Source organism: Dreissena polymorpha, chromosome 12, assembly GCF_020536995.1.
Source record: "Dreissena polymorpha isolate Duluth1 chromosome 12, UMN_Dpol_1.0, whole genome shotgun sequence".
NCBI lineage: Eukaryota > Metazoa > Mollusca > Bivalvia > Myida > Dreissenidae > Dreissena > Dreissena polymorpha.
The window spans coordinates 18,597,492-18,612,659 of NC_068366.1; the positions used below are offsets into that span (position 1 = coordinate 18,597,492).

Consider the following 15,168-nt stretch of genomic DNA (forward strand, 5'->3'; position numbering starts at 1 on the left):
ATAGATATCAGTCCAGTTTAAACACTAATGTCCGTAAATGAAACTGCAATTAGTTGTATCGAATAGCATAGTATATCTAATAAGAAAACGTTTAAAACAATTTACATTTTAGGGGTTATTAATTTGCATATACCCTAATGTTTATTGTTTTATTTTGTAACTAGAAATGACGCGACAGAGGCTGACGCGTATCCCCACGTCGCATGTTTGACCCAGGGGGGCGCCCCAGGGTTGGTAATGGGGCCATGCATAGTTGAGATTGACTGTATTGTCATAAGAGATGTTCAGTATCAATTTAAAATAAATTTGTGTAGAAATGAAGAAGTTATTGTAAAGTAACATATAAAAAAATGATTGAAAACTTTTGACCCAGGGGTCAGATCAAAATTCCAAATAGTGCACTTTCGCACATATGCTTATAGCTACCGTGTATATAGGTTTCAATGTCCAAGTGCTAATAGTGTTGGAGGAGATAGTGGCCAGGACGGATAACGGACAGACGACTTTTTCTCCGAAAATCGTGGGGATAGTGAAAACATGTAGAAGGTATTACACGTTTAAATTTGCAGGAAGCAACAACATGATTAGACCTATACGATACAGTATGTAGGATTCTAAATGTACGTAATACAAGATCACCAGAGAAGACGAGAAAACACATTTTAGTGTATTGTACGTCAGTATCGCCTTTATGCAAAATGGAAAGGGTAATAAAATATTGCCCCTTTAAAGGGTTTCGAAATCACATCTCTTTTTTCTCTATTATGTATTATATTACTCAGGTTCCGAAACGACAAGATACTGCATACCTCAAATCAACTTTGACAGATGTTCATGAATCTTGCCTCACATATTATGGCCGTTGATATTATTTGAATAACACACGAACCAGTCATGCCGACTGAAGGTAAAGGTCGTACTTCAAAGTAAAAAAATGAGCCTCAATTTTTGTGTCCGCTCCATATATACTATACCCATTGAACTATTGTAGCAAAGAAAAGCTTTCTTGAAATGTGCACTGGTCACTGCGACGATGCACAGAAATTATGAGTCAGTCACGTTAGCTCAAGGTAAAGGTCAAAGTTGAAAGTCAAAAGTACTTTTCGTCTCCGCACTTTACCAACTATATGTTTAAGGATAATGCGCAGAAAACATAAGTGAATGATATCGGTTCAATTTCAAGGTCACACTCGAAGGTCGTCATTTTACGCTTACTGTTTTGTCTACGCCATACCTCTGGTACCTTTTGACGAATGTCCACAAAACTTACCGGTACCTAACATGTTCAGGAAAAGTGGTCGATGTGAAGAAGGCATGATGAGTTGGTCATGCCAGTTCAAGGGATTGGTCGTACATCAAGGTCAACGTTTTGTGCCTCTACGTGTGTGTGCTCTCCATACCTTTCTAAGGATTTATATGAAACTTTGCTTCACGGTTCAGTTCAATGAGACGATCTGCAGAGGGCACGAGTCAGTCATGCCGGCCTAAAGTCAAGAACATACTGGAAGGTCAATAATCTTCTTCAAATGTGATTTACCCATCGAAGGAGTTTCATAATAAATTAGAAGTATTAAAAAGATGCACACAAGTCACGAATCAATGGCACAAAAATCGTTCGTTAAAAAATATCATATCGTGCTTTCCATCTTTCATATCCAATGAAAGAGCTGTGTCCAGATTGAATGTATGGATTTATTTAAGGTGAACATTCTCTCTGAATATACCGGTAAATAAACACATACAGTTTTGTATGGCAATAACATGTATCATGATCGGCCAAGGGGAGCAATGCAGTTCGGTCTGGAACGAATGAAAATTAAGTTATTGGTATTCCCCTTCAAAGACGATTCGTCGCTCAAAGTCAAGGGTCAATACTACCATCATGATCAATGCGACTCTGTCTGAGTTGGTCATCGGTAAACCGAAGGCGACCGGCATACACCGGCTTGCTGGTCTCGGCTTGTCTTTCTGTCCGCTATACCTTTTTTTCTTGTAAAAAATCCACTATAATCAAACTTCAGTGACATCCTGTGACAAACGCTTAAGGGAAATTCAACATCCAATAATTATCTATCAGTGTTACTAATTTACTTGTATGTAAATCATTAACTCAACAGATTAGCAAAAGGGATTTATTGTTCTGGTAAATGTTAAGGGATACTAAGTTTCAAATGTGCAATAATATATAATATTTCGTATATCAAACGATAAACATCAAGTTGATAACATATATATTAATGACAATTCTTCGAATCTTCGAGCCCGATAAATCATCTTTCTGTTAGATAGACATAAAACATGAAAATTGTTAATTGATTTACATGTAATTATATCTTTAGACAAACGTGATTCGTAAATTAATAGCTTATAATTTCGAAGAAGATCTCTAGTTTTACTTATTGCGAGAACAGACGCTTGTAATCAGCGATGAAACGTCACTCGCGTTCACACTTACATCTAGACTACAAGATGAATTGAACAATTAAACACGTCGACGTTGCTAATTGGTCGCCCGACATTCGCCATTGAAACATTTCACGAAATGGCAGCAGCAGGTTTGCATCTCAATCAAATACCAACGTTTGTTTAATGTAATTGATATTTAATGTAAAAAAAGTTCAAAATAGATAATTATGGAATCTGTGTGGAATTGTGTATTCGTTTGTGTCTTAATGTCGCTCTTCCCGACGGTCAGTGGTCAGTGGGGCTGGATGCTGCCGCCCGCATACACGTGCATAGAGAGGCCAGGTAGGGACCGGAAACGGGCACCGTATGATCATATTATCACAAGTCATATTTTTTACAATCTTATACTTTTAGATTGAATCACATATTAAAGCGCAACGAAATTGATTGACAAAATTGGATATGCGTCTTGATTATTGGCGAATGTGATCAAATTGCATGCATAGATACGAAATTGGAGTGGGCCACATTAAAGACATTGCCAAGAATGAGGGTGTGCAAAGTCCTGAGTTCTCCCTCATTTGAAGAATGAGAATACATTATTAAATGATGGGAACAATATTATACTTATGTGTAGAACATGATATAGTACACTGCCTGCCTTGCAATCCGGTGGCCACAATGTGATAGATAAGCCAGAACACGAGCTTAAGGCAAAAACAACTTGATGAAATGTTCGTCAGATTTGCAGCACATAAAATTTGAAAAGAAATATATCAACGATTAACATGTTTATTGCGCTCCGATGTTTCAAGTTTCCTCTTATAAAATTTGTTTAAAAGCAGAGTCTTTTTCTATTCAGTTGTAAGCCAATATATTTTAATACATTGCCTGTTTATTTTTCGCCATGTTATTTTTTGTTGAGACTACTGTATATTTTTACGATAACGGCAGTTCATTTTTCGTTATTATTTTAATACAAATGTAGTCTTAACCGGCAGCATCTAATAAGCTGAATGCATTAGACAGTGGTGTTCAACAAATATGTACGCAATAGCTTGTGTCATTCAGCGCCATGCGCTTGTTACTCATTACCGGTACATCTAAAAATGAAATAGAAATATTGTTATTGCGCTCGCTCTCTGATACTAATGTTTGTGTCTTATCAATAGTTACCAAGAATTGTGAATATGTATTTGTCGCAAATGAACAAAACAAGTCTCCTTTGCTGTCTTATATTACATATACGGCTGGCCTACATTACATATATTATAGATAAAACTAAATAATAATTCACATCCTCTTATTTGCAACCTTTTTAAGTAACACAGTTTTTAAGCGATGTGCTGCGTAAACTGATTTTACAGAAACGTATAACACATAGTCCTGGATATACAATTATTGTATTAATTCGCATATCATGATATAAAAAATAATTTACATAAACAACTTTAGTGACAATCTTGAAAAAAAAAGTTTATTTGCATCATTTGTAAAAATAGTTTTATTTCTGGCTGAGTTGTCGTTTCCTAACAAGTATTAACTCTTTAAAATAATAACAGTATTTGTTTAAACAAGAGAGCAGCCATAGGTTTATACTTTGTGTTCTCTTCAGTAATTTGGCCAATCAGGGTCATTACTTTCTGATTCTACATCACCAGTAGCGTGTGTGTGCGCGTGTAGTTCAAAGTTTATGAGGTCATTCGCGCCTGCGGCTGTGAATGGGCCCGGAATGTGTCCCAGAACTCTGTGAATGGGCCCGGAATGTGTCCCAGAACTCTTACCTAATATACTTACTAGACTCACATAAGTTGGGCCGAATTTTGTATTATCGATATAGTTTCAATTTTCCACCTTTTAATTTTTTACTAGAAGATTTTCAATGTTGTTCTTGTTTTGTGCTATGACGGGGGTGGGGGGATCGGAGCACCCGAAGGAAACCTCACCTGTCCTGTATGGTGGCCAACAACCAAACTCACGTGCGCTGGGGACAGGGATTGACCCCGGGTCCCCTAGGTAAGAAGCGCATGTACCAACCACTTTGCTCACAGGACAATGAGCGATGCCACAATAATTGTGCATAGCGTTCATATAGATTCATGTATACCTGTTTATCGAATGATGAGATCGCCAACACTAGACCGACTCGTGTGTCTGACATGGACTTCGTGTAGAAAGGACATGCTGCATGTAATGCATGTGTCTCGAGCGCAAAGGTCGACGTCACGCATATTTTTATTTACAAATTTAATTGCATTAGTGACAACTGGCTCGACCGGCATCTTAAAAAATGCCAATAACGATCAATGTGCGGTTACTTTTGGCGAGCTATACACATGTACACGTGGATAGTCGTTCTTTTAATAATCTTCTTGTACTTACAGTGCAGGCTGTATGCCATATGGTCCCCAACCCGAACTACCAAGTGGGTAACATTCAAGGATTGGTGGTCTTCACTCAACGCATAGTACGTGTTTCTCGGCTTTTAAGTGTGTCGTATTTCAAATTCTTTACGTAAAAGTTCCAAAATGACCTTTTTTTTAAATTATCTCTTTTTTGGCGGGTTGAGCAGTGTCGTGAATACTATTTTAATATACACCATTCAAAGCACATATATTTGCGGATCGAGATTAAACAGATAAATTTCATATTCATGTAGATAATACCATTGCTTTTGTCAATAAAAAATAATGGGTGACATGGTTCGTAATACGAAATTAACAACTATAGTATTGTTGTTGTTGTTTTTTTCATTATATATAAATACGCGTAACTAATTATACCATTCAATTCATTTTGATCCACATATTTAATACGTAATGAGGAAATTAAATAAGATAACTTTGTAATTTAAAAATCTATTTTAAATTATTATGGAAACAGACGTTAACGGTAGCTATACTTATAATGAATAACAGGACACTTATTAAAACGTCATAAATCTCATTAATAAATCAAAGCAATTAATCATGCGCATTATACGTTTTTAGTCGATTTATCATCTGACATCTTAACATTCGGGCATTGCCTGTATCGGAATGATACATTTATAAAAATGATCTGCCCTGACATTGTTATTATATTAGCTTTTAATTAAAAAAGTAACATGACTTTGTTTGCTAATAAATTAACTATCGAGAGACATTCAATACCGGTAATTAGGGTTTGATGCATATATAATGACTTTTACACCGCAACATGTGTTAATATTAAACCAATGAAAAGACGTACGATCGAGCAGTTTATCCCCTGAAATTACATATATTGCATTACACGCATATGGAGATATTTTTCAAGTAGTAAATACTGCTAGGACTTTATGTTTTGTTTTAACCAAATTTCGGTATGCATATGCTGAAAAATTGTTCCTGAATTTAAGAAAAAACCTTAATCGGAACTCATCTTATTCCCAGATACAACCTTACACTGTTTAATGATATGTGAACTTTCTAATAAGAAAATTCTTAAATTTACAAAATATTTTATGCACGTTAGTTTTTAATACATTTCATAGTCTCTGATATTTAACTTGATTGTGTGTGTGCCTAATGTATATTAGCAAAAAAAACACAGTTTGCACTGAGTTCAGAAAAACAGCCTTTTACAATGAAAGCACATGTATACTTCTCACTTAACAGATATGATTCCTAACCAAGGCATTTGTTCAACGCTTTCAGACATGCTTCGGCCACTACGCTCTTCAAGTGAAAGTGAGCGTAACCGGCCTCCCGTCGGACGGTAACTGGACGTACCACGGGTTCCACGTACACGAGTCCGGGGACATGTCTCGGGGCTGCGAGTCAATGGGCCCGCACTTCAATCCGTACCGCACCCAGCACGGCTCCCCAGCGGATCCCGCCAAGTTAGTTTCTCTAAGCACGATATAAACGTGTGCCAACTAACAAATAAAAAAAGGGATACTGAATAATTAAACTTCTGAGGTCTTGATGACGTAGTGGGTAAGGTCGCCCCAGGATAAATCCTCAATCTGGAAGCGGTCCTTTTTTGTCAAATACATAAAGTACTGGTCTTAGAAGGAAACGGACTCGAGCTTGTTTCAATAAATCATATGATTTTGTCACACTCGAGAACTAATTAAAATTGATTGAAATTAAACTAAACTAAATGCAATTAAAAATGTGCTTCATAGAACGAGAGTTTCTTGAGTGTGGCTTATTGTTTGAACCTACCGTTCTATATTTGGAAAATATGGAATTTAGTATCGTGATTTATGATTACGGGAGACAAACATTTAAGGTACATTTAAAATGTAGTCCTTTTCGGACAGCGCGATATTGGACATGATCTCCATGAAATGTCCAATATTTCATCAATATTCAGCACTCAATAAAAAGGCATACTGTTTCAAATAACTTATTATACATGTTACTATAGCTAGTATAAAATACTGGAGAAAAAGCAGAATGAAGGCATGCGATCGTTTATGGAACAATACTCGTTACGAAACAACGCGGGCATATTGATCTGCATTTATTCTATTCGCGCAACATCACAGCGCCGTCTTATACGGAAATGACGTCATTGTTAATTTCGCAAAACACGTTGCGCATACATGGCATAGCTAGGAATTATTCACAGGTCAATCAGGGCCGGTATGACTTCTTACCTGCTTGCCCGTTGAAGGAACTTTTTATTTCATGTAAAACTTATTTGTCAACAAGAACAGTCAGCGATGCCAGTCACCATATTTCCATTAGTTACTTAAATTTTTATATAAAGTATTCCATACTTAAATATAGGATCTGGCACGAGCTGTCATATCATGCCATATTTTGTCACATCATACCATATTTTATTTAACGAGTTCAGGAATTTTGTTAGTAAGCGAGCCTTTGGCGAGCTTACTAACGAATTTCCTTGACGAGTTTAATAAAATATGGTATGAAATGACAACGAGTGTCAGATTTTTTTATCACATGCTTTAAAATGAGCAAATTAAATAAATATCTACGCAAACATAATGATAAATCCCGAATGTTGTTTACATTTCGTGACGTCATTTGACGTTGCAACGTCATTTCAGCAAACTAACAAAATGCGATTGGTCAATCGAACGAAAACTAAGCCAATGAAAACGCTTAAAAAGTATATTACACATGTGTAAGATAAAAATATTCGTAATGGTTATATTACATGGGAAACAGGGTATGGCATGTGATAAAGTATTTTTCAAACTTAACTCTCATCAAATATTTTTCAAACGTCAATGTGGTTACAATATGTACTTGTCGGGGTTTTAGTGCACTTTCGTACCTCATCATTGATTATCACGCTACATATTTGTTGCAGTTTCTAGTACTTTTTTCGTGTTTTTTTGTCTCGTTTGTAGTCGGCGACACGTTGGCGCTTTAGGCAACATGGTCAAGGACCCGTTCGGAAACATGCAGGGCGCCATTTTTGACAACCTGGCCAGCCTCGTGGGTCCCACCTCCATCTTGCATCGCGGGGTTGTGGTAGGTGGAAAGCTGTAGGCAGAAAAAGTATTCGATATAATTAGCCTGGTCAAGCATTCGACATTGCCCGTAGGGAAAACGATGAACAACGCAGACATCAGCAAAAAAACGACACTTTCCGCTTTTATGGTATTTTTAGTTCCAAGGAATTCCCTCCATACCGCAAATCAAGTATAGGCGGAAAGTGTCGTCCCTGATTAGCCTGTGCGGACTGCACAGGCTAATCTGGGACGACACTTTACGCACATGCATTGTGCCCAGTTTTGTCATAACGCGACTCATATATATACAGGTGTTCTCAGATATCCGTATCAATATTGCACGATACTTATTATCTAAATTTATGAAAGGATGCGGATTTTCGCGGAATATTCACGACGGCCAAGTAAAATATATCGTATTATACCAGCAAACTCCTTGCAGTATTTACTCCCCAATTCATGTCAACGGTAGCCAATATAATTCACACATAATATCTTAGATGTTGAATGGAATGAGTTCTTGTTTGCATTTTTTTCTAATGTCATGTGCATTATATATATTCTCTTCAATATTGAAACATTAAATTTAGTCTACAGTAACAAAATAAAATACTTATAAAAATTTATGTCCCACAGTCTATACTGGGGGATACATTGTTTTTGCCCTGTCTGTTTGTTGGTTTGTTAGTTTGTTAGCGTCAAATTTTTACATTTGCCATAACGTTTGCAATATTGAAGATAGCAACTTCATATTTGGCATACATGTGTATCTCATGGAGCTGCTTATTTTGAGTGGTGAAAGGTTCAAGGTCATAGGTCAAATATATGGGGGACAAAGTGTTTCACAAACACATCTTGTTAATAATATAAATAACAATAATGTCTTTACGACCATCATCGCGTGGCGTGTAATGATTGCAGAAATGGTTCATTGGCATCGCAAAAGGCATATACATGTTAGACATTGTTCTGCATGAAAAATGTAAATGCATCTGATTTGTCTGTGTGTTGCACATTCTCGATCAATCATTTTAGTTAGCATAAACACACGTTAATGGTTACCAATATCCACAACAGCATTATGTATATTAAACGCAACACTTCATTCTATTCATTTATGTTATTTTAAACACGTTACACAGACACACTATATGGCATGTTAAAGGTATAGTTACAATTGATGTAACGACTGTTATCGTAGTATAACCACAGTCGGCCTAAAATATTAAAAATACAAGTTAGACAAGTAAAACGTGGACAATAAATGCTTCTTAAAGATGAAATCGACACTGTCTCAAATGAAATATCCAGCATCTTCTGTTGGTCCAGTTTTTGTCTGTTGTTTGTTAACTGTGCCTTCTTCCAAATACATTGGCTCGTGCTTAAAGGGATCTTTTCAATGATTTTGGCATGTATTGAAGTTTGTCATTAAATGCTTTACAATGATACGTGTAATCATAGGATCTAAAAAGCTCCGGTAAATAAAAAAAAACAAGAAAAAAAACCTCAACTGGTCTCGAACCACTGACCCCTGGAGTAAAGTATATAGCTTAGACGACTCGGCCATACGTGCTCATAGAGAAATTGGTGTTTTATACTGTATATATAAGCAATCCTCGTTGTGTCACAAAATATAACGACAAAAACAGAACTCTGCAAACTATTCAATCGTTTCGCGTTGCAACGCCTTATAATTTTCAGGTTTATAAATCGTCAAAAGATGTCTATAATGGATATTTTAGAGCATGGTGAATGTTCGGTTTTACAGAATTTCAATTTTTTTCACTTATGTGAATATACCAAAACGTGAAAAGGTCCCTTTAATGCGAATGTTCTTTTATGTTCCTAGAACAAGATATGCGTATGTCATGCGCGGTAATTAAAGCTTTTGAAAACGCCCATAGATCATGTAACATTGAATGTTTACAATAACATGCTACGCGACAGTTGAAATTAAATCAAGAGTGTATCTTCTGTGTTGTCCTTCAGAACATTAACAAACCTTCTAATTATACGTTTTATATGTAACAAATTAAAAATTATTTAAATCATGTAGAATCCTAATTATTTTTTTTTATTTAATTGTTCTTTGCTTTCCAATAAGGCGCCGTGTTCGATAATGTTTTTATGTGTGCTCGCCTTGTTTACAAGATTCCTGTACATACATGTATTTGTTTTGTAGCGTCTCAATTATGCAACCAAACACATGTTAATCGTATAGGTTTGCAAATGATGTACATAGCTACGAGTATCCGCACTATCATGTATCCAAGCAGGCTCTTGTCTCGTTAAGGGCTTCGGCATGCGTAATTTCTACAAGGAGCATATGTAGTATATCTCCCACTTGAAACCACGAACTGCATGCACGATCGCGTGTAAGTGAATTGCAACAACCGATTTGACATAGTCCTTAAAGTTTGGATGTACATTAACAATTTACTGTTGTTCATATATAACTGAAATCTTCACGGAGTAAAGGGCAACTTCCCTACAAAGTTCATGTAGTTCGATACCATAATTCAATAAAACGTATGAAAAAACATTATTACCGTTCTTGTCGTTACATTATGCATCAAGACTAACTGTCCAGCGCCGTTTGAAACCTTTGTTTACATACATTTCAACTAACTGACATTTTAAACATACGAGTGATTTCATTGGTCCAATGCGGAGGTGTGTCTTTACAACTGGAGATTTCCTAATAAAGACTGCATGATCACTGTCAACTGGGTGATGCGTGTTGTGTATCGTGTTATTTCTTAAAAGTTGACCCAGCATTTGTAAAAATATTGCAATACATATACATTTCCAGAAAGGAAATTCATTTTTGCGTTGAATAAGACCGAGATCGTGAAAATCGCTGCACAATTGATGAAGATATGGCTGTTCAAAGCGATGCACCCCGTTTGGGGCTGATTTTGAGATGCATACCTTGTTATATATATATTTGATAGTGAATTTTTTTTTCAGAAAAGTTAATTTTGCGTTATAATATGATTATTTATCATTCAAAATGATGTTTTCACTAATTAATATCATAGCCACTCGCTAACCACCTGTGGCTACAACTACAGCAGAACATGTGTCTGTTTACTTTTCTGATTGACGTCGCTTTTAAGTAAATGTATGGTGCAACTTTATATGTGATCATTTTTGGCGTAATTGAAATTGCTATTTTTTTACATAGATTTTTTGCGATGATGTATGTAGAGGCAAAAATAGAACGCCAGTCTAATTGCGCAATTTTTCGAAATAAAGGAAATGCAAAAATTCTGGAAATAAATCAATACATGTTGGAGATTTTTTACGAATTAAATTTACACAATTTTGTAAATAAACGGTTAAAATAAACAAATGTGAATATCTTAAACATAAACTCTGGAACCCTCATTTTATGTCAAAATCAGAATGTAATGCGAGCACATAGAATGAGACACGTATTTTATATGCACGCATACTTTATACGGGGAATTTTGACGCGTGGTAGCTATAATGTAGCGATCTGAATATATCTCCGGTATGTTTTTATTTGTTTAACTAAAAAATACCCGATTCAAAGTACTTAAGCCACTACTATTTGCATTAATTAATTACGTAAACTTATGTGAACTACTGGGAAGCCACAATCAGATGACTTTGACATTCTTACTTTTAGGATCTAGTATGATTTTTTTTTTCAATTAAAACCATCATGATATCCATCACTGTAACGTTGGCAAAAGTGGATATGTTGCGATCGTTAAATATATTTTGTATTATGAAGTCTACAAATATACGCATTACGCAATAAAGTAACTTCAATAAATGGGGTTTTTTATCAAGGGAGGCAACTCCTACAGACCTCGATATCGAGTGTATGAAAAGCGACGATGCTCATAAAAAGGCCTAAGTCGATCAATACGTTAATTTCGCAATCAGCTCACGATTGCCTGTAAGTCGTTTCTTTTGTTGTTGTTTTTACAAGACGGCTATAAAACGAGGTAAAATTTTGTATTTTAAATAAAAAGGGGATATTGTTAAAGTCAAATTAATGGACATTAGTTTTACTTTTTAATTTAATAATCTAGAAATATATATTAATGTAATTTCTACAACATTCAGATGCCACGCATAAATTAGTTAATTTTGTATACATGTGTAAAAATCGCGCGGTTACGTTGTACTAATACGTGTGTTGTAATTTATAACCCATGCGTTTTTACACGCATCAAGAAGAATAAGAATAACAAACCAAATACTTTCTATAAATGGGAGTATAAAATCTGTATCGTATGTTGATAATCAATGATATTGGATCTGTGGTTGCGTTTTATTAGTTATTGCACCGGTCAATCAACTCCACCTGTAGATGCTATTTAATTTTTTAAATTGTTGCGTGGCATCCTTTTTTCGTTTTAAATATTAAGTAAAGGAAGTTTCCTAATAAGTCGAAACATTTCTTCGTTTGTGCATAAAGAATGAATAACGTATTTGAATACTTATAACTCGTATTGTTAAAAGGATATGATGTCCGAGAAATGATGTTACCTTTAATCTTGTTCATTTTTACTGTCTAAATAATATTTTCAACAACAACTGTCCTTTTAAGTCATTTCTTCTATGGCTTTCCTTTTCACATGTTGCTCGTATGGAGATCTTTGGCGAGTTCGAAACTGGTTCGCGTGGTATTTAAAGGCTATTTCAAACATCCAAACGGCAGATGATTTTTTTTCAGGTACAATTCAACTTCATTTTTTTTGAACCCATATGTGAAAAATCTGGGTACGAACATTTTGGGAACGAAATAAAATGTGGGTATAAAAATTTTGCTTACGAAAAAAATGTGGGTACGAAAAGTTTTGGTACGAAAAAAGTATGCCAAAAAAAAAATGTGTACGAAAAAAAATTTGGGTACGAAAACAAATTTGGGTTCGAAATTTTTGGGTACGAAACAAGTATGCCAAAAAAATTTGGGTACGAAAAAAAATTTGGGTACGAAAAAAATATGGGTACGAAAATTTTGGGTGAGAAAAAAATTTGGATGGAAATTTTTAGGAAAGATGGGGTACCTATAAGTATACCGGGGTACCCAAAAGTATCATTTGAAAATCGGTGTACGGTGAAGTATACTTCAAAGTACCCGGGATGCGGGGAAGTAGTACCCGGGGGGAACTTGACCCATTCAGCTGAAGTTTGGTGCGTTAACTGGTAACGATAATGTTATCGACGAGACCACAAACGTTAATGCTTGTTGTTATTTCAGTTACATGAGGGCCAAGATGATCTAGGTCGCGGCGGAAATGAGGAAAGTCTGCGCACGGGGAACTCCGGACGCCGCCTCGCCTGTTGCTACATACAGCCGCTGTAGAGTTCCGGTGGGTATAAGACATGCGAGGGCCACCGTCGCTGGGACAACGGAGAAGGCAACAGTTGACATAGGATCTTTTTGCCACTAATGCGCTGTGCGGATTTCCTGTGTTGTATTCAATAGAAATTAAATAGGTACACCGGTGTTGTTGTAACTACTACACATGTAAAATATAGTGAACACTTTTTGGTAAAACTGATTGAACAAAAACTGAAACCATTTAGTTTTTTTCATTAGGTCACATGTTAATGCCATTCGCGTGATTATAAATGTTAGTATGAGGAAATTGCAAATTTATTAATTAACAAACATCAATTACGTGTACTAACATGCAATATTTGTTTGTATACAACTCAAACAAATATACAGGTTGCAAAGGTACTGAAGAAATCAAGTCCTGAAAAATCTAGATTTTAAAATCGTTATTACTATTAGAAATATAGTAAAATACTTATCAATGCTATAATGATTTATTAAACATTTTACTACACGTAAAAATGTCTCTTAATTGGAGTCATTCATGTAATAATTGTCACCATTAAGGCCACAAGGGACGTATCATGATTACCCTGAAAGTCTCATTGACGCTCATTCGACTGCAGACGTAAGCGTCCTTGTAGCTCCAACATGGCGTGAAAATCGGAGCCCCGCCCTGCTAAGAAACTAATTTGTTTTCACGCAATAACAACCTCGCCTGTGTCAGAGCTTTTGTTAGCGCTGCCTTGCCCCTTCTGGCTCGCGTACGTTGTAAATTTCCTACATGTCATTGGGAATTAATTACTCCACTTCAACAATACACGGCGGTTACATGCCTCATCAGATCTTTTCACAAATTTAACAGCTTTATTCCCAATATCGACATTATTGTCCGCCATAATGGATGTAACATGCGGATATCCTTTGCTCTCGTCGCTAAAATATCCCCGATGCGGCAACCAACAGATGCGCGCGCATATGCTGCGCCAAGTGCAATACTTTGCAACATGCATAGACAAGAACTTGTTCTTCGCGAAAACAGCAAATGCAACTGATCGTTGTAGACATAGCATTCCTCGACACATTTGAATCCATTTCATGAATATTGATAACGGGGAAATTGCTGTTTAACGAGACAGGCGGGTGTCTGAGCATTTAATAGACATTATTCACAATTTGCGACACAAAACAATATTGATGAAAGGGAAATCGCCTGTAAAATCCTATTAGCGATTCTCGTTCACTTGACACGTCTTCTACAACTGATTTATGTCCATCATTTATCATGGCATTGTCTCGGCACTTACTCATCTTATAAGTATTGTCAACAGACGCCAATATCGATGACAAATCGAATCATTAGTTCTAAGTTGTAATTCCACCAGCGATAGCAGTTTTAATGCGGCTTAAATAACAGCCAGACAAGCTGTGAAATTTGTGAATTTATAAAAAAACAAGAATGCAAAAAAGTCGAGCAGCAAATAAAATGCCTCGTCGAAAAATCGTTACGCGACGTTGAGGATGCAAAGGGGTTCAACGTATGCAGTCTTTTCTGTTGAATATCGCATTAATCATATGCTTTATTGTGGCATTTAGCTTGTACTTCGCTTCTTGATGAACGCGCTATCTCATGTTTATCTAAAGCTTGCCCATCGAAGATGAAACCGTCGACAAAAAGGTTTTTCGGCCTATACTTTTCGGTCATAGTTCAGCCTTTTGTTTTCAGGCACTAATACTAAGTATTTAGTCTAGACAAATTTGTTAGAGTTAAAGCCTCAAATAACGATATCGTGCTGTTAATAAAATATCAACTGAGTCGTCACCTAAGAAATCCTTAAGGTAAAATTTAAGGCTTCAATATCTTATATCCACAATCGTCAGAACCAAATGTTTAGCCCCGGAAAGATTACCCCGAACCCTTCCCCACTACTGAATGATTCATGGGGTGGTACCACTTCCATCTTTCACAACTTATCATAAAATA

General features: G+C 36.1%; 1 protein-coding gene across 2 annotated transcripts; it reads left to right on the forward strand.

Moving 5' to 3' along the window:
* The first annotated feature begins 2,396 nt into the window (after positions 1-2,396).
* On the forward strand, positions 2,397-13,345 carry LOC127854258 (uncharacterized). 2 transcript variants are annotated; one of them, XM_052389281.1, is made up of 5 exons: positions 2,397-2,748; positions 4,791-4,873; positions 6,084-6,268; positions 7,757-7,880; positions 13,104-13,345. In XM_052389281.1, exons 1-5 carry the CDS (start codon positions 2,634-2,636, stop codon positions 13,206-13,208), a joined length of 612 nt encoding a protein of 203 aa, XP_052245241.1. In that variant the 5' UTR covers positions 2,397-2,633; the 3' UTR covers positions 13,209-13,345. The 2 variants fall into 2 exon arrangements, with proteins under 2 accessions (XP_052245241.1, XP_052245242.1); XM_052389282.1 differs by lacking the exon at positions 2,397-2,748 and adding an exon at positions 4,212-4,422.
* The last annotated feature ends 1,823 nt before the right edge of the window (positions 13,346-15,168 follow it).